The sequence below is a fragment of the Melospiza melodia genome, chromosome 5 (genome assembly GCF_035770615.1).
Source record: "Melospiza melodia melodia isolate bMelMel2 chromosome 5, bMelMel2.pri, whole genome shotgun sequence".
Taxonomy (NCBI): Eukaryota; Metazoa; Chordata; class Aves; order Passeriformes; family Passerellidae; genus Melospiza; species Melospiza melodia.
Genome location: NC_086198.1, coordinates 80,337,089 through 80,357,830, shown reverse-complemented (window position 1 = coordinate 80,357,830; position 20,742 = coordinate 80,337,089). Strand labels below are relative to the sequence as shown.

General features: G+C 35.7%; 1 protein-coding gene across 1 annotated transcript in view; it reads right to left on the bottom strand.

Moving 5' to 3' along the window:
- The window catches only part of STX18 (syntaxin 18), a 57,793-nt gene that overhangs the window by 4,798 nt on the left and 32,253 nt on the right, over positions 1-20,742 (bottom strand). Inside the window, exons 2-7 of the mRNA XM_063157628.1 lie at positions 20,111-20,178; positions 10,524-10,639; positions 9,290-9,367; positions 9,120-9,186; positions 5,655-5,770; positions 1,159-1,247 (exon numbers count right to left, since the gene is read on the bottom strand). Coding sequence (XP_063013698.1) covers positions 1,159-1,247; positions 5,655-5,770; positions 9,120-9,186; positions 9,290-9,367; positions 10,524-10,639; positions 20,111-20,178 — 534 coding nt within the window. The remainder of the gene's footprint in view (positions 1-1,158; positions 1,248-5,654; positions 5,771-9,119; positions 9,187-9,289; positions 9,368-10,523; positions 10,640-20,110; positions 20,179-20,742) is intronic.

Below are 20,742 nucleotides of genomic sequence, written 5' to 3'. Positions count from 1 at the left end.
CAAAACACAACCTGCATTAGTTATCAGTCAGAAGGCACTCTCAGAGCCCAACCCTCATTTCATGGAGGCTGACAGCAAGGGGCCTAAAAGTATTGTGCCTAAAGAAAGGAGAATGATAATATGAGCAGAATTATCTTGTAAAAGAAATCACAAAGCAGGAATAATCCTCTAGATTTTAAACTGGCACTCAAGAACAACATGACAGCATACAGAGCAGCCTTTGAAGAACATTTTCTCTTTAACAAGCCATACCATCATTGTGTGCAACTCAGTCATCTCTGACTGGAAGAATGACGTGCACTGTGTCTGGGAACACCTCAAATCACTGCCAAGGAAGCTCCACAAAGTCATACTGCTGCAGCCCTTTGCCCTGTAAAGTTCACTCTTCTGATAGCTGCACAGCTACTGATTGAAATCAGTTCTTTTTTCTTTATATAAACCCAAGGCAGTGTGTGTTAATGTAGAGAGGTATTCTAAGAATTTTGAACTATGCTCAAAATGATAAATTTTAGGAGTATCAATAAATCTGACAGGCTGTCAGCAATCATACCTATGTCAAAAATTTCCTATTCAAATGTAAGCAGAATTGGATCAATCTATAAACATGCAAAGAAATGCAAAAGTGTTAAAATTAATGAAATTCTGTTGTGACAGACATCTTGTAGCTATTCTTTCTAGGAAACCAATCTGATTTTGATAATAAAAAATAGAAAGAAATAAAATGAAGTATAACTTCACAGTAATAGTTAAATAGTACAACTATTTGTGTTCTAGAAACTGTCCAAGAAAAAAGGGCAAACAATTTATTCTTTCAGAAGTTTCATAATGATTCTTTTGATGTTGCCTTGACTTCTATTGTTTACTGACTAAACAAAGCAATTTGTGATTGTAGTGGTAGAAAACGATTTTAATTTTGATTGCTGAAAGATAGCTTTTATTAATTTCATGTCTCCATGCAAATATTTTATAGCATTTTTAAATACTAGCTGCTACCAGAAAAACTAGGAAGTCCCAAGCAAAAAGTGTATCTTTTTACAGCATTATTCTGCATAAAATGTTAAAAGTTAATTTAGGTGAATCTGTACTTCTTTTTTTTACCACACGTGAATACAACAGAAAATACAATAAAATGGACAACTAGACACAGGATAAACATACCATTTGTATTTCTTCAGGTGACAGCTCATCTTCACCTCTGCTATCCCCCCATAATCCAAGGTTACTTTGGGCATCGGGCAGATTCCTGTCTGTAAAAGAACCACCAAACACTTGAGACACTGAATAGCACAGGGCACTGAGTAGTAAAGTAAAAATAATTTTTCATCCATGTTAGACTGATCGTGAAATTGTTGTATCTCCTTTGTCAGTTACTGAGATTCACCCTGTATTTACAGCACAAAATTACACCAACAACCTTTAATGTCCAAACAAGGCCAAAGGTCTTCATGTAGGTTTAATTTTGTAAACTAAAGGGAGCTCCATTAACATACTGACTGAGAGGGATGTAAAATAACACATAATGCACTAAAAGAGCTTTTAGGGCACAAAATACTGTAGCAGTAGTCTTTTAACAGATAAAACCACACAATTTTCAAAATGACAGCCTATATGCAAAGTATTATCTTCCAGCAAGACTTGACAGAACCATCAGTTCCTCCTTTCAGAAACTAAAGACAGAATCTCAAAGATGTTTTGAGCAAAGCTCACAGATGAACTCGATTTTGTCATGCTCTTTAAACTTCCTCTTACAGTGCAAATCCCACACCAACTGTACAAGGGGTCCTCCAGCATACAACAGGAATCAGCTCCAACCCCACAAATTAACCATAACACATCAAAGCTGCTTCAGTCATTCCAGTAGTATTTTCCCTTTGATTAAAGCTATTCATCTGCATAAATCTTTGTATAACTCTGGCATAAAAGATCTTGAAGGGCTATTTCTGGGATATTCCCTTCTGGAAGATTTAATTTTAGGCTTAATTATATACTTCTGGTTAGAGAGGAAGAAGTTAGAAGAGAGAAAAGAAACTGGCTCAAGAATCCACTGTTTCTGAAGCTGTTCTAGCATCAGTGTTTAAAAACCTTGTAAGTCTGCAGCCCTGAGAGAGCCTCTCCTCTCCCCACTGGCTGTAACAATCTTACACAACCCAAGAGAGATCTGTACCACCCCACAATGGATCAGCCCTCAACCTGCTTTGAGGCATCAGATGCAGGTTGCAAATTAAAACACAGAAATATTTAGGTTTTAGTTTTTCATACATTTTAGGCTCCCTATTTATTTCAGTCAATCTTTTAAGCATTTATATGTATTTCAATTTGTTTTCTTATAACTTCCTAGACATATTTTTTTTAATTGCTTAAGCAGCACTAATGCATCATCATTCAGAGGCTGAAGCCTTGTCTTGGGAAGCCTCTGAAAGAAGTGATCTTATTTATAAACACATATATGAAAAGAGATAAAAGGAGAGGTTTTCCTTTTTTATTCTCCATGATAGTATTTATGGAACTCTTGAAAATATCAATACTGTAAAAGAGTACTGTGTATGTCTCCTTTATAAACTTTTTTTTGCCTTCCAACAACCTAACCAGGATGCATAAACAATGACAATGTTACAAATGGGGGATGCAGATAAGGAATATAATAAATTTATTTTAAACACAACCTCAAACCAAAAAGTAGATCAGCTCTTTCTTATAGTAGTAAAGTATAAACGCAAGAATGTCTTTAAAGATTGTTTAGAAAGCATCCAAGTATTTTTTTCCATGGGGTATTATCAGTATTTCAAATCTATTCCACAGAATCACAAAACTTATTTGTTTAGGTAATCAATGTATTTACATTATATCAAAATTACAATAAATTATTTACCACATTCGAACAAAATAAGATAATTAGTTTATGGAGAAAAAAAAAAAAAGAGAAAACCCAGAGGAACCAATTAGTTTCAGGCCCTGCCAGCACTGTAAAAAAACAGGACTTGTATCCAATGTGATGGCTAATAAGCAAATATACTTATGGTAAGAGGTAAGCAAGACACATGTATCTCCCCAGGGTTCCTCCTGTCACTGTTGGGATGTTTTGGGCTTTCTGCAGCTTTCATGGAGATGACATTAATGCTTTTCTGCAATTCAGCTGGCAAAAGCCAAACTACATTTTTATTTCAGAAAGAGAAGTAGTTAATTGTGACAGAGATATAAAATAATGATCAAATACTCTGAACCATTTTCCACACTGAAAGGAGACAGCTGCTAAGCTTGTGGACCAGTTCAAAAGCCACTCATTATTTACATTTATTTCCATGAACTAAATGTCAAATTTGTAATATGCAAATAAATACTGCCAGTATATAAAAGCACTCTCCACAGAGACTATTTTCCTACCATGAGGCATGTCCACTATAATTCTAATGTAAACAGGTGCTTTGCCACAAAACAAAGGTAATCACATTTTGCTTTGGTTTCTGTCAAAAAACCAGACAAAACCCAAGTTGTTCTTCAGCACATTAAGTAGCACATTCAGCTGTTCATCATAGTGTTCAAATTAAGGACAGAACCACAAGCTGCTCTCAAAAGTATCTTTACAGATGAGATTTAACCCAAGGGACCAAGGCATTGTGCTGATGGCTAATTCATAAAAACAAATGATCACCATTCTCTAAACCACCAACATCTTGAAGATGAAAGAGCTGATTTTAAAATGCAAGCATTTCTCTGGCTTCCTAAAAATTTGAAAAGTTACTTGAAAAAAAAAAGTATAAATCAAAGGCTGTAAAATTTAAGCTGAGCTTCTTGTTTCCTAGTCATCTTGTTCATGTTATTTTCACACTTTGACAGCCACCTACCAGCAAAGTCACAAGGCTGATTCCTATAAGCAGCAACAACCAGCACTTACCCTTATGTGAGGAATCACAGGCTGTGTGCATTTGCATACTGTTCCAGACAGATTTATTTTGATATACAAGTCTCATAGTTTTCTCAAAGTCTACTCAGCAACCCCTCATAAGTACTGCAGCAGCACCACTTGTGTGGCAGGACCCCTACTTTCTCATAAAAATTAAAGCAAAAACTCATGAAAGTGAGAACTGGAGTAATCAAAATTAATGTGCAATAAAACAGCTGCATTTCTATTTACTGCAGTGGTTTGCTGTGTCCAAGGCAACCAAGGAACAGTATTTCCTACAGTGTTGCACAGATTTTTGGAGCTAAAAATTGTAATGACACTATGTGGTGGGAGAATGCAGGGACATGTGGTAACAAGGAAAGAGCACAGGGCAATGAAGATGCTACTATGCTGCTGCTTCTCCAGTGGCACCAGCTCACAGCTGCAAAACACTGATAACAGGTTAAGGTGAAACTCATCTGTGTGCCTGTGTGCTGCATCACTTATGACACACTATAAAAAGGTAAGCACTAGAAATAGCTCAGAATCAAAACCTGTACCTCTTATGATAAATTCAGTGTTAGAGGGGGAAAAAAGGCACACTGATAGGGCTGCAGAAGTACAAACTGGTTAGGAAGATAAGCAAAGCCATTATCAGAAAATGAAGTTGTTCAGACATTGTGAGGTAATTCAGTGTTAGAGACTTCATCCAGAAGTGGAGCACCCACTTCACATGAATCCATGGCCTGTATTGCCCTGGAGTCACCTAACAGAGGAACTCTACTCTTAATAAAATCACTAAAGAAACAACAACTATTTATCAGAATAATATGGCCAACCACTGCATTTATTCTATCTTGACAAAGTATTATCACAATGTAATATAATTAGAAGGAAAAACATTCCTGCTGTAAATCACAGGGTACCTTGGTCTCCTTTAGACGAAGAGTGGGAGACCACAAGCCAGGGAAAGCAATTTCAGAATCACAGAAAGATCTCTAGGCGTGAAACCTGAAATTATCTGCATAGTACTCCAAAAGGCACTTAGCTCCAAAGCTCTACCAGCACCCACATGCCAGGACAGGCTGAAATGGCTAAGAGAATTGAAATGGCTTCTATCCCTCAGCCTGAGAAGCAACCAGGAATGAGAACCAATGCTCACAAACCCCATCAAGACCTGCACCATCTGAAATGACCCCAAGGTCAGAGATACTGCTTTGGACTTCTGGCTATCTCCTGCACCCTGAAAGATGAAATGAAATTCTCCCAGCAGGGCAACTCAAAGCTGTCAAGAAGAAAGCCCCAAAACTACTGATGTGACCAGCCAACAACCTCCTCTGTGAGCATGTTCCACCTTCGAGTTCCTACTGTAGGAGTCTCCAACTCAAGGTCTCTGTGCTTAAAAACTAAGAATGTTCTGAGAGAGTCATTGACCTACTTGCTAATTCCTTGCATTCAGTGAAAGAAATATGGAAAAATTAGACAAATTTCAGAAGATAGTGATAAAAATAAATGAAAAGGAAAGAGTACATAAAGAGGTTATTAAGAAGATGAAGAATTCAGCAGAGCATATGATTTCTTTAGCTGGTATGTCAGAAAGCTTAAGATTTTGCTTCCTCAGTCTCACAGTATGCTTCACAGAAGCTTGATCATCTCAAGCAAGATGAAAATGGAAAACCTGCCAGTCATAGCAATTGGCCCTTCTAAAGTGAAGTTCTATCAACCAGACAGGTCTTGCCACAAAAAGTAAAATGTAACTACATTTTATTCCTACCTTTGCTTTCCTCAGCAGAAAGTTTTTCTTCAGAATCCTCTAAAGCACTCTGTGAAGATTTTTCAGTGGAAAGAGGTGATTTGGACACATTGCTCTGCTCAGGTTCAAGTTTGGACCTAGAAGTATAAGAGCCAATGATTTAACTAATACTATACAGATGTATTTCTCTAAAATGAGAAAAAACACAGATTACTAAATTCAATACTTCAACTCTTGTGAACTTCACATTAAATATTTTACAGTTGAGATACAAAATGTACTTAGCAACTGTCACTGAAATATTGCTACAAAGGCAAAGAAAGTGTGAATACTATTCCTGGACAAAATGCACCACATGCTCAGAGTTGAGAATATTGAAGGCTACAGCATAAAAATACTGACACTTTATTAAACTTCTTTTCAAACATCCAGTGTATCAATTTTTTTTTTTTTTTAGCCAACATTTAGGTCATATGAAAAATTTTTAGCAGCAACGGCCAAGCACTACTTCTTCATTTTTTTTCAAATAATAATGACAATTTTACTTTATATTTTCAATTGTCATAAAGGAAATACCATGGAATTAGCTTTTTATACTACTTCTTAGTCCCTATTAGGTAATTTTAATACAAAGACAATGCAAAACATGAGAAGCTTATTCAGTGATTATATATTAAGTACTTGTCAAGTATGTTTCAGTGTGGCATCAAAAAATGTTGAAATTAGCAGTAAAGTATTTTTTCCAGTAAATTTCTGTGGTTTATTGTTGTCTACAATGAATTCTGTAACTGCTAAATAGCAATCAGTTAAATGTTTAGTACTGCTGTTGAAGAAGGTAAAGAACCAAAAACCACTGGGTGGAATCGCCTGCTGTGCCAGGTGATTCCACCCTACCCTTTATCACTTCCTACCCTCTCAAATATAATCAGCAGTTAATCTCATTATGATTTGCAATTCTCCCCTGTGCCTAACAGAAGGTCCTGCTTTTTATGTTCCTTCATTGCATTGTGCCTAAATTCTAACCCTTAATTAGAAAATTCTGTGAAAATCAGAATATAATGCAATTGTCATCAGTGAGTGGTTGCTATTTAACAGTAGCAGGGAACCTTTTTTAGTGATAAAACCTCTGCAAGTATTAGGCTTTTGGTAATTTTGCAAAGAAGAATTCTTCTCTAATCTCCTCCCTCTCAAATTTGCCTAATGATAAGAAAAAAAAATACTTATCTACGTATCTGTGCAGTTCAACTATTAGTTTTAGTACTACTAAACCACTAATTCCCCAGGTAACAAAAATATCAGCTTGATTTGAATAACTCCATACATAATTCACAAAATCTTCTAATGGAAAAAGAAGTTTAAAATTGAAATTAAATATAATCTTGAAGACCAATAAACACTAAAATTGAAAATCACAACCAAGTACTTTACAGAAAGAAATGCTTGTGTTTCTATTTCTCATCTTTTCTTTCAGTGAAACTAGTCCTAACCAGCAGAACTTTTAAATCAAAATATGTGAGTGAATACATAGGGGCAACCTCTGAAAGGAAATTATAACACTCAGGCAATTTGTTGAAGAGCTTAGGATAGTTATCAATATAGAAGGAAACATGATGAAATATATTTCTATGGCAAACTTTTCAGTATTGTCTGATATGCACATATTTTAAATTGACTAAACTGCAGGAAAGAAGAGCTGCACTAGGATTAATTTATTTCTTAAGAAACATATTCCTTTATTGTTTGTTGTCCTTATTGTGCACAGTACAGGAATATAGGAAACTTTCAATTTAAAATGAACAAGGTGTCTGGGGTGCACTGTATAAAAGATGCCTGGTTCTTTCAAGGTACATGTTCTTATCACATAAAGCACCTGCTGAAATGCTCAGGGAAGTTACAAATCAATTATACTGTTCTTCTTTAAGTCATAATAAAGATTGGGCTATGCCTTGTGATTTATTTGAATTGAATTTTAATTTAAATGACAATTGAGCCACTACATCACATCTGCAATGCATACAGACTCCACCTGGTCAACATCTGTGTTCTAGTTCTTACATCCACAAAGAGAGACATAGAGGGACCCTCCAAAAAAAAGAATGTTTCTTTTGGGTTAATTCTTAATGCCTTACTACTCTTTAGTTAAGTGGCACTCTAACTTCTGAAATAATGCATCAAATTGAGGTTTTTTCTCTGTTTATTCATCTGAGAAATCCTGAACCTGGGAATTCACCTGGGAAGAGTAATGTAAGAGTATTAACTATCAGAAGAGCTCATATTCATTAGCTACTGCTTCGACTGCAGGAACAATGCTCTCTTTCTTTGAAGCTCTTTCACATGAAGAATACTGATAAGATTCTGAATTTTTGCACATTAAAAATATCACACTGTTTCTGTATAGCTTTTTTTTGAAAAGTTATGGGAGGTACAAAAACACCAATGCTTTACTTTTCTTTCATTAGTTCTTACCAAATTTCAGAAGTGGTTTGGGATATTTTGTTTTCTTGGTTTTGGTCTGATCCTCCACATGTACTACCATTTATGTCTCATAATGATATATTTGAGTGAATCTAATTGTGCCTAATCAGGCTGAATCATTCTGAATAAAATACACTTATGAACTTTTGAAAAAAATCTCTCTGGGTTCAATGTAACTGTAGCTGACACTACACCAAACTGATAAACCAGCATCAAGTGTTGGACAAATGCTCAAGAATTTATTTATGTGCACATTTTTTTAAATTAAAATATAGATAATGGACCTTGAGGTTATTATCCAAATAATGCAGAATGAGAAGACATGGAAAGTTTCTCAGGTACTGAATAAACTGCAAACCTCCTCACTTTCCCTGTCATTCTCACAACTGGGAGTATGCAGAAAAAGAAAGTGAAGAAGTATAGGGTTTGAAACTTGACTGAAAAAAAAATCCCACCAGACCAAAAAGGCAGCAAGCAATCACCTTTAATGTCTCCTAGACATATTCAGCTCTACATAAGCAGCCTTAACAAGTGCCACTATAAGAAGTGGAAGCTCTTGTTTCAGTTCAGAAATTACATTCTAGTTTTTTATTTTCATCATGTTTCTGCTTGCCATGAACACCTGCCATCTCAAGTAGTATTTATTGACAATACAGTCAATAAATACTTGTTTAGCAGAAAGATAGGACCTTTAAAAAAAAAGTAGAAAAAAAATTGGTGAATTTGTAGAAGTCAAACAGATTTATTAACCCACATTTTCCTATTTGGTGCTTTTATCCTTTACCTAAATGAGAACTGCAACACTATAAAGGCACTTTGCCACTTTCAGACTTGACTTCACGTGCCTGAAGTGTAAAAAGCCCTAGAATGCACCTGTTGACTGCAGAAGTTGCTCATCCAACCACAAACTTCCATTAAAACAATCTCCTTAGCATCTAAACATGAACAATAGTTTTGCTGAGTGTCCTACAAGTGAAAGGCACAGTTAAACTACTTTTTGACACTACTCACAGTCTCTTCTTATCTATCACTCGCTTAACTCGGATGGCCCTTTGCTCAGAATACAGCTTGCACACTCCTGTTCAAGACAGCAGTAAACAAAATTTCAGGTTAAAAGAGCAAGATTCCATTCTTGGAAAATGCAATCATCCATTTGTAACTATTCAGTAAATACTAAGTACTTTTTAAGTAATCTTCAATGAAGTCCAAGACAGCTGTTCTATGCTCCTTCACCTGAGCAGACTGGACACCCTTGTGTGCTGAAATAGAAAAGAAAATATAAAACAATCTTTTAACTTTTTACAACAAGTCCACAACAGTTTGCACTTTCAGTTGATATGCAAGTTATATTCAAAAGCCTAGTCACATTTTATATATGTTATGTATTAATATTTCTTTTAAACATAGCTACATTTAAATATAGATTCTCTAAAAGAGCAAGTCATTACAACAAACCAAAAAATGAAAATAACTAGTGTCCTATAGTATTTTTATATATGCCAGAGTTCTATTATGTCAAATAAACTCTAAACAGGAATAAATGACATCTAGCTAAGAACAGCAGAATAAATCTAGAGATTTAACTTACTTAAACTATTGAACTTGAATTTTCTGGTGTACAGACTATGTGGAAATTTTTGGGATTTATTGTGTCAAATCCTTTTAATTCACATATATAGATATTTTTCATTTTTATATTATGCAGTTCCCATGCATGACTGACATTCAATGATTCTGAATAACGCTCCAACTATGTTTAGATGGCATTTTAAATCTGATTAAAATCTTTTATGTATCAATAAAATACAGAGATGCAGCAAGTCAACTTGAAAATAGCAACACAGAAATTATCTCTCTACAACTTTCACAAGATAGTGTAGTAAAGGTATGACTCCCATATTCAGGTTGTCAAAAACACTTTTAATCTACCAGGACTCTGTTAAAGTTATTTAATTATCTCTAACTTGGAAGTACTATACCTGTAATACCTTACAGCTAGACAAGCTAGTAAAAGACAACCATCAAATTTAGAGAGCTTTGGTTTAGGCCTCTGTGCCAAAGTGCAGAATTACTACTCAAGTAGCAAATATTTAAGACCCTTTTTTATACTTGTTAACCTTGAGTGTTTCTGCGCTATTACTCAAATTTTGAAGTTCAAATACTGGTATTTGAACACATAAACAAAATTCTCTGCTGTGGCTTCTTTTTCCCCATTTTCTTTAAATCATTAAAGAAAATGGAATTACAGTACTAATCAGCCAATGGGATTACACCAATTCAAATAAAAAGGCAAGGAGACTTCCCCCATCTTTTTCCTAAAGCATTTAAGATTCACTATTATGTACCAATATGCAGCATTACCTCAGCCTTTATCAAGAGCTAAAAAAGAAAACATGTAAGAGCTGCTTAGTTTACCTTCTGTTCTGAGCTGATGAATGGCATCAGCACACGTTCTCATAAACACCTGGGCATCTTGATCTATCTGGTCACGCTCTGTATCTGTCATCCTCACATACTCAGACATAACATGGCTGAGAAACAAGAAAAACTTGTCACTTAAAAAATCCCCAACATAAAATCCACAAGCACACACCTTACACCTTCTTGCGACCCACCATCTTTGCAAGAACTTTTCTGCAACACTGATTTTCACAGAAAAAAATAATAAGTACAGTAACTACCACTGATCAAAATGCTACTCCCATAAAGTTGGGAGGCTTTTTTTAAGTAAAGTATGTAGAAAAAAGAGTATCTCCTATCATCTTGTACATAACCAAACACAGAGCCGATAAGGAGAAAATACAGCTAGAAAATATAACATTGCCCTTGGTACTTATTCCAATAAAGTGTCCTAAAAACACAAAACCAATTCAGATAAAGGAATATACTGAAAGAAGTAAAAAAAAAAAAAAATAGGAATTGTCATTATCCTAAATACAGTGCTTCATTTTAAAAGTAGCTCTACTATGAAATTGTGAATTCAAACTAGAGAAAGAATACTGGATGCACAATTATAATATCAAATTGATTGCAGTATTTATTAAAACCTGTTCCCGTTGTTTATTTCAATTTTAGATTATACATTATGCATTTGGTATTTTCTAATGCTATTAATATATATTTTTGTTGCTAAATTAATAAAAATGGAGACCTGTCCTTAAAATATTAACTCACTGTAGGTAACCAGCAGAAAAGCATATTGTATGAAGATATTTAACAGTGTTTCCATAGCCATAGGTGACAGGATAAAACTCTGCTACAGCAAAAAAAGTTCATCTTGTGTTTCCTGGTGATGTAGTGATTACAGCCTATTATACCTGCTCTTTAAAAAAAGGAAAGAAGACCTTAACTCATACCTGCATTTGAAACTATTTTTTAATATGTGAAAATTTCCTCATGTGTAATGCAACTACATTGCTGCAGTAACACAAGTAAAAAGAGATGTTCAATATTTAGCCTGATCTCTTTAGAGATCTCTTACACAGTTCACTGCAGTAATGGCAAAGCTCCTCTGTGTCTGTTGCAATCCCAGGCACAGGAAAGCAGGAAAGCCCACAACCAGTTCACACAACCCTGTCCCATCAGCTCATCCCATACAAAGCCAGCAGCTCCCTCCTGCATCATCAATGTACTGCAAGCAGGGGTCTAGATCCCCTCCACGAAGCTTTAAGTATACTCTAAATAATAATACTCTATAATACTCTTTGAGTATTATATCACAATCTCCTCATTCCCATCCCACATTACTGGTTTTACATAAAAAATCAGCATATTGTTCATCTGAAAATTAGTACCTGCTTATTGGTCAGCTAGTACACAAGCTCATATTAGCAAGCAAACAGTAAGACAAACCAATTAGAAGCAATATTCTATATTTTATGTGTTTGTTTCCAAAACTGCCATGCATTTGACATCTAAATATCAGGGCTTTTTTCCCTTCCCCTGTTTAAAACTACTCTAAATGTCATAAAATTATTCTTTATTCCTTAGTAGTGTTTCCATTTATAATTCTAAGCATGTGTAAAGCTAGGAAATCCATTCCTCCATCCATTTCCACAAAGACCAAGACACAAAGGGACCATTAAGACCATCTGGTATGGCAGAATTCATAATATCCTTCAGTGAGCTCAGCCTAGAGTTACTTGAGCATTTTAGGGCACACAGACTTAAGTGAGAAATAAGGATGGAGTAACAGCTGTATGACAGCTTCTTGATAAAAAAACTCTACTCTTCTATTTCAGATTACAATCATTAATTCTGGCTGGTCTGCTATTGAACAGGATATAAAGTAAATGTGTTTATATGTCTAGCTTCTTGTACTCCTCCCAGCTTTGTAGTGTTTGAAGAGCTCCACACTTTCCAGGCACTTTTTAACATAAGAGGGTAAAATAAAGATTAAAAACTGCAAACCAGAATTTTCTTTTAAATCAGACTTAGAAATAAATAAGAAAAAATTTGCCTCAGGCACGCTTCATTTTTTACTAACAGTTTAACTAATGCTAGTGTATTGATACACTGAGAATAATTGCAACAGGTTTTTAACTTTGGGAAGTTGTTAAGTTACTTTCCCTAGTTGCTGATAGAAAAACAGGACAGATTAAATTCTTAAATAGTAGTTTCACAGTTTCAAAGCTAGTAAAATGCAGCTTAATCCAGTAAACAAGAAACAGAATACTTTTCCTTTTATAACTGCTTACAGCTTACATAGTGTCTGGCACCAGTGCTTTTGAACATGAGCTGGTCAAGGCACTCAGAGAGAAGGATACCTGAAACACAACCTCCTTGGGAAGGCAAGAATGGAGTCATACAATCACATCCCATTATGTCAGAACACATATGGCATCCACTAGTACTATAACAGGGTACTGAAGTCCCCACTGCATTCCCCAGTAAATCTGCACACAGAGATTATACTGAAAATCCATTTAATCACCATCCTCTACCGGAAGAGGAACCGCTCATTAAAATAAAACAGGCCAAAGAAAACCAAAACCACAGAAAAACATCAAACAAAAACCAACAGAACAGAAAAAAAATCCAGCTGTGTCTTGCAGGCCAGAGATTCAAATGCATGCTCAGAAGTGTACTGGCAGTATCTCAGCAGTGGACTGCTCCATTACTAAATCAAGAAGGGCCAAGCAAATCAGGTTTTTTTAGAAGCAATCAGAATAATTAGCAAGATATGCACAGAAAATGAATGGAGAAAGGAGGAAAATAAGATCCTCTGGATTGTCATCCTTGCCAATATGAGAAAACTTCATAAGAAACTTGGGCTACAAGGCAACTCACTTTATTTGTGACTTTTAACTGTGAATGAAGAGTACAGTGAAGACAGTGACCATCAAGTAGGCAGATTTCACCAGTCTAGAAAAACTAGCATGTCAAATTGCAGAGAAAATGCAAACTTAAAAAGGCAAAGAATTCAGATGAACTAGTAGTTTTCATACAGAAATTACATTATAATTTGCAATTCTGTCCTTGATAAAAAGGAAGAGTAGGCAATTAATTCAGTGAGAGATCAACTGAGCTTTGTTGAGCTCAAACTCAAAGATCAGAATACGAAGTGCAAATTAGTTCTGATTTCTATTGACAAGTCTAAGGGAACACAGCATGCAGGGACACACTCAGAAAAGGATCAAATGCAGGATGAGACTCAGTTGGGAAAGGATGCCAGTGATAACAAGAGATTGCTCTGCAAACACTACTATAAGAAACACTTAAGAATGTTGCCCTGGCTTGTTACTCAACAGAGAAATAAAATTATATGCAGAGTATGACTTAATTCTAGGTGTTTATTGCTTTGTTTTGGGGGTTTTTTGGCACTAACTTTTCATCATGAATATCACTTGAAAGCTGTAGTTACTACTTCTTTTAGCTTACTGCATCTGGGCCAAATTTAATACCTCAGTCATTTTAAAAAGATCATAATTCTTTGCTGATATTATCATCAGCAATAGCAAGTGTCAGATAGTGTATTAGTGAACAGGCTGCTGAGTGAACTGTGTGAGAGAGAGAGAGCTACATGAACCAGGTCATAGCACAAGTGTACCTGAAGGTGCAGTGGCTCCTGGTAGTAGAAGTGCATATCCATCCTATCTGTGTGACAAAGCTGTGCTCTGGAACGAACTAACCAACTTCCAAAAAGCCCAGGGTGTGTGCACATTCATACAGTGTGCAGAGACAGGAGAGGCAGCCCTGGAACAAAATGGGAAATGCATCAAATGACAAGATGGATCCTCACTGCCAAGAACTAGGAGAGAATAGGCAAATGACACATTGATAAAAAGACGAAGGTCAGCAACTATCTTTGAAAATAGGGTTAAAGGGACAAAAAAGAAGTACAGAAGACTTGTAGACCACTCAGTCTAGAAAAGCACAGGAATAAATAAGTAATATTTAAGCACTTAGGAAACAACAAAAAGATTAACAGCATCCAAGATGTATCAGTAGTACATCACAGGCAGTATAATTTACTGCTGGGATACAGTAACAGGTCTTATGGATGGATGAAAAGCAATCACTGCTATATTTTGATGTGGCTCTTGTTATTATCTCACATAACATTCTGACCAATGAATAAATGAGTTAGAAGAATAGATGAGTTAGAAGAAATAACCACCATATGAATGTGAAACTGCAAAGTTGAACTTGGGGGTGGTTATACACCAAAACAGAAGGAAACACTGAGTTGTGTTTCACAGGATTTTGTCCCGAATCTGATGCTATTTAATACTTTCATTAAAAATTCAGCAGAATGGAATATATACTTACTAAACTTTCAGAGGCATAAAGTTAAGCAGATTAAAACTGTATAAAGACGTCAAGACTTCAATTCAAAACAATATTGCCTGGAGAAATGACACAAAGAATTTGAATAAGGAATGGTCAGAAGCTCTTTGCTACAGCAAGAACAACTATCTGAACCCACAGAGAATGGGGAATAACTGATTAGGGAACAGTGCTTCAGAAAGTCATCTGGGATCATACTGGATCATAAACCAAACACAACAACACACTGTTGCATAAAAAGTCATCATTACAATGGGACACATTATTCTAATAACATAGATATGGAAACAGGAAAAACAGAATGAGAATATGAAATCTTCACTGAAAGAAATATTTTGAAGCAAGCAAAACACTAGTTATTCTTTTTTTGGATGTTTCAGCTATAGTACTTCCAGCCTAACATTTCTGTGATTCTATTTTGCTGGCAAAGCACAAGGAAGCAAAGCTGATGTTACATCAGCTTTTGGAATTAGGAATTCTGCTGCTACATAAAATATCTTCTGCTTACTAATCCAACAAAGGTAACATATCAAGAAGAAAAATTTGATTTTCCTCCAACAGTGTATAACAAAAGAGAGAGAGGCAATAAGCACAAACAAATCAGTTGTAAAATAGTGGAGATTTGCCCAACTTACCACTTGCAGATATTGGCTAGCAAATCCATACAGAAATGCTAGCCATGTGCTAAGTGCCCAGACAAGTATGGATAAGCTTAGCTGCAAATGCAGCAGTCACATTCTTCCCTTTGGGCATCTACTATATTTTAAATCGTTTGATTTCTTACTTAATTAAGTTTTATGCATTTTCATCTACTGCCTTTTTCCATCCAAATGCTGTTTGACATAAATCCAAGCTAAAAGGTCCTTGATTCAAATGACAAAACATTCCACAACATTTTTTACATAGGTTTTTTAATTCTGTGTGGAAGCCTCAGCTACTAGAATAGGCAATACAGGCATACCTGAATTAGCAGCTACAGTTTTGCAAAATATTGCTGGGATATTCCAGAGTGCTACTATGAAAAATTACTATTTCTGAAATGTGATATATGAATTTAATGTAATTTAAATATATATATATATATATATATATAAATAATTTGAAAAGAATACCCCAGAGAACAGAAAAATATACTCCTCCAGAAAGAAAGTATTTACAGACCATCTACATGTTTTACTACTTCAATGCAACAAAAGAAGCCTTACTTCTTGTAAAAATGTGACTAAGTCAAGAAAAGAATGCAGCCTGGAATTGTACAGGAGTCAGTAAAACACTATTTTTAGAGTCCTTTAATGGTTACTTCTTTTATTGTTAAATACAAGGAAACACTCTCCACAAAACACTGTGTAAGCATTCAATGATTTTTTACTAAGTGGCAAATGATGTAACTGATTTATTGCCTTGAGACAGAGAACTCCTAAAGGCAGATAAATGCTAGGGCAGGAGGCATAATTACTGGGCACTAACATTATTTTTTAAGACAGAAAGATAATTTGTTAATAATTTTTCCAGGTGTATTATTTGCAATTAACAAATGTTCAAACACTTAACTGCACAGAAGGACTACAGAAGCATGTAATGAAGAGATATCAAAAGCCACCCATGCAGCCTTTCTGGTGGAAAAAGTGACATTTCTATTCAGAAGTCATCTACACTACACTGATCAACTGCATAAGTATCTCTGCAGTTGCAAAACACAATTAATTAGATGTCTAATAATCCCAGATGGAAAGCTCTTCTCTCAAGTATTTTTCTTTTAAGTATGAGGTGTTCTGTGGAAAAAAAAAATCTAGAATTCTCTCAATTCCTTTCCAGTGTCTTATTAAAACACTAGGAATAACGACTGGTCCCTGAAACTGCCTAAACCTTGAAAGATCCTTCAGAGAAACTGAAGGCTGTGAAGGAATCCCAAGAGGATTATTTCAAATTTCCAGGTGTTAGGGCACTACAGCTAGTTCCTTGAAGTACATTTAGCATAAACATATGAATTGTCTTGGTGGTTCAGTGATCAAAAACATGAAGGAGCTCGTGATGAAAAGCAAAGGCACAAGTTAAGTTGTTCACAGATGAGACATCAGACAAGTTACCAAAGACTGAAGATGGGATCTCTCCTAGCACAGTGTAAAAAGCAGCATAGGAAAGCATTGTAGCAAATGGACTGAGAGGAACAATGCAGAATGGACAGCAGTCAATATACTAGAAATGGGACCTCATCTGAAATCCTCATCTCAAAGGAGTTACTGCTTAACAAGAAAAAATGAAAAAGCGCCCACATCTTGTTAACAACTTCAGGACTCAAGAGTCCCTGCCTCCACGTTTCCAGGAAGAGTGATCAACATGTGTGCACTGGTTTTGCTTGGGATAGAATGAATTTTCTTCCAGCAGCAAGTACAGGGTTTGTGTTTTGGATTTGTGATGGAAACAGTGCTGATAACTCAGGGATGTTTTTGTTATTGCTGGGCAGTGCTTACACAGAGCCAAGGCCTTTCCTGCTCTGCCTCCCACCCCCCCAGTGAGGAGCTGTGGGTGCACAAGGAACTGGGAGGGGACACATCCAGGGCAGCTGGCTCCAACTGACCACAGGGATATTCCAGACCACATGGTATTCCAGATCATATGCTTCATGCACAGCACACACAGCTGGGGAAAGAAAAGAGCAAGGAGAGGGGACACTGGGAGTGATGGCATTTGTCTTCCAAAGTCACTGTTACATGTGATGGAGCCCTGCTTTCCTGGGGACGGCTGAACACCTGCCTGCCCATGGTGAATAAATTCCTTGCTTTGCTTTGCTTGGGTAAGTGGCTTTTTCTTTCACTATTAAACTGCCTTTATCTCAAATCCTGAGTTTTCTCACTTTTACTCTTCTGATTCTCTCTCCAGTCCCACTATGGTGGCACTGAGTGAGTGGCTCCGTAGGGCTGAGCTGCCAGCTGGAGTTAAAACAATGACAAAAAATTCCTTATCACAGAAGGCAAAAACCCTACATGTAAGAGAAAGGAAATAAATCCTAATAAACAGGAGAGGATAAAGGTGCAGTGGCCTGTAAGCCAGCAAGCTTAGATCACTACATCAAGAATTTCTTGTGTTTTACCACTTAGGTATTTTGTAGGTAATAGCCAAATCAAGAAGAAAGAAAATGAATAAGCAATTACTAAGTCACTTTAGGTATTTCAGTTAAGTAGTTAAAGTTTGATAAAATAGGCCAGGTTTCAAATAACCACTCTTCTGACTGACTTCATCATTGCTAAAAATTTTCCTCTAAAAATGAATTAAAGACATACCACCATGTATGCCAAAAATAAAAACTCCATTACTAAAGAATTCATAGTCTTCAAAAGCAAGGTCAAAGAAGCAATCAAGAACCTGATCTTAACACATAATGAAGAAATTTTAAAAAGCACACAATAATACAACTTGGTAACTCAAAAGCTCAATTTCATCAACACATTGTGCTGTAGTTGGGAAAACAAACAGCAGGACTGACAAAATACAGAGTAGTAATTTTTTTCATGAAATTTGACATGTCCTACATACATTTCAGCAGACTTTCAGTATTAAATTGTTCCAAAACTGTCCCCATTACTTGAGTATTGAAGAGTTGTTAAAACTGCAGTCTTGACTGAGTGAGGCATTTGCTAAGACTGCAAGGCTGACAGCATGGATGCTGTGATGCTCTTTGTATCCATGAAGTAGAACAGCACAAGTAATCTAGTACGGAATTTGACATTTTTATGTCAAACTAAACATAAGCAATTTAAGTTTGGCCACTAAGAACAGAATCAACTGCAATCACAGGTGAGATCTGCAGGATTATTTTATGGTTTAATAAAGTAAATGACACTTCTTTCCTCTCCTTAATGAAGGCTTGGGTGAGGGGAGAGGAAGGTGGAAAGCACTGAGAATTACCATAATTTGTTACAACTTGTTTACAAAAAGAACATTAAAAACTTCTGGAAATCAAAATAATCTGGACACATTTTTACTCTAACCACTTCCATTTCATGCACACTATAGTTAATAAAATACAAATAACATCCAAAATTTAACCACTACTGACTGCTCCTACAGGAATTATTTGCAGTTTCTCAACCTCTGCATGCACATTCGGTTTTGTCAGTATTAAATTGCTGGCTCCACCTAGTGTTGCTCATGCCCTATTCCTACAGGCACTGAAAAGCAGAGAGCCAGTCATAACATGGAGCTGAGCACTACTTCTGCTTGCTCCTTGGAGAGAGCATCCCTGACCCACCTCACACACAGAACTGCACACACCCTGAGCAGCATTTTCACCAGCACTGACTGAACAGCTTTTTATAAGTGACAGCCTGTCACTTATAAAAAAGGGTATCTTCCTTTTTTGTTTTGTTCTTAAAATACCAAAATACAGCTTTTAAACTCTTGTGAAGACAAAAAAGGGTGCCAGATGTCTACTGATAACTTACTCAGAACACACTTGGACTCCACTGATGAGGTAGTACTGCTGTTACTGTGACAGACCCTTTCAGGATTAGAGTTGTTTCTCACAAAAACTGTTCCTCCTGTATGGACTGAGCCTAAGGAACAGCAGATGGCTCAACTATTCTTATTGTCTTTCCCTGGGGAAGGATATCTGTCTGGATAGCACTTCTATTGGCTATCTAGGAAGCCTTTAACCCAAAGTGATTTCAGGCTGCATTTTATCTACTTTGATAGAAGCAACAGCTCAGCTTTGGTCTGAACTGGAATACAGTCAGGGCTGATTCACCCAGTTTGTATGTAACAAAGTATCACAACAAAGCACATTTTACATTTCTCAAATGCTACAATGATTTGTACTCAGTTAACCAAAATACAGGCTGCACTAACATTTAGATCTTATGATAACTTGACTTAGTACCTGCAGTCCAAAAGATACTATGTTTTTCTTACAAACTCGTAAATTTGTATTTTAATTTTCTGAAAATCCTACTACTAAAGGTACCAACAAGAAAACAGATACAGCAGTTTTGAATCATCTTCAAATTCTGAGCCTCACTTTATTCAGGTGCCCTGTTTTCTTGTGACAGCACTATTCTTCCATCTTGTAGTGGTTTACAGCAAGCCAATTAATAACAATCTCTGGTTTGGTTTTAGTCATTATGCCTATAGGCTTTAAATCTGTTCACTTTATAAGCATTAAGATAAATAAATAAATATATATTAGATAAACCCATTTAAACACAGTGCAAACTTACCTGTAAGCATTAATATAATCCTTTCTGTGTTGTAGAAGAAAATCTTTCAGCTTTCCAATATGAGAAATCTAAATGAACAGAAATCATAAATTTCAGATGATTTTATATTTGAAGTTCAGTATTCACACTTCAAACATGAATTCATAAATTTCTTATTCTACAACTAAATAGAATAATAAAATTTACTCTTTTATACTAGAATTTTCACATTTTCCAAGCAGTCAACACATAAAAATAATCTAAAAAAAATCTGTTGTACAAAGGTCTAGCTTGGAGAACAGCAGTAAAAATACATTTCTTCTTCCCAAAGAAAATGAGCTAAATATAACTATAAATTATATGAAGTAACTGTAACTACAATATTAAACATTAAAAATATTAAACATGGTAACATAAAACATTATCTAAATTTTCAGTCCAGAATTTAATGATTCCATAATTTAATGTACAGTTTGGAAATAGATTCATTTTGGAAGACCACACAAGAAATTTTCAGCTCTTTACTGATCAGATATACATGTTCAAGTCCAGATATCAAAACTTGTATGGCAAGGTACTGACCCTCCCCTTCTACTTTTGCCCTAATACAGTGACCAGTTTGTGCCCAAACTAAAGTGGTTTCTCTACTACCT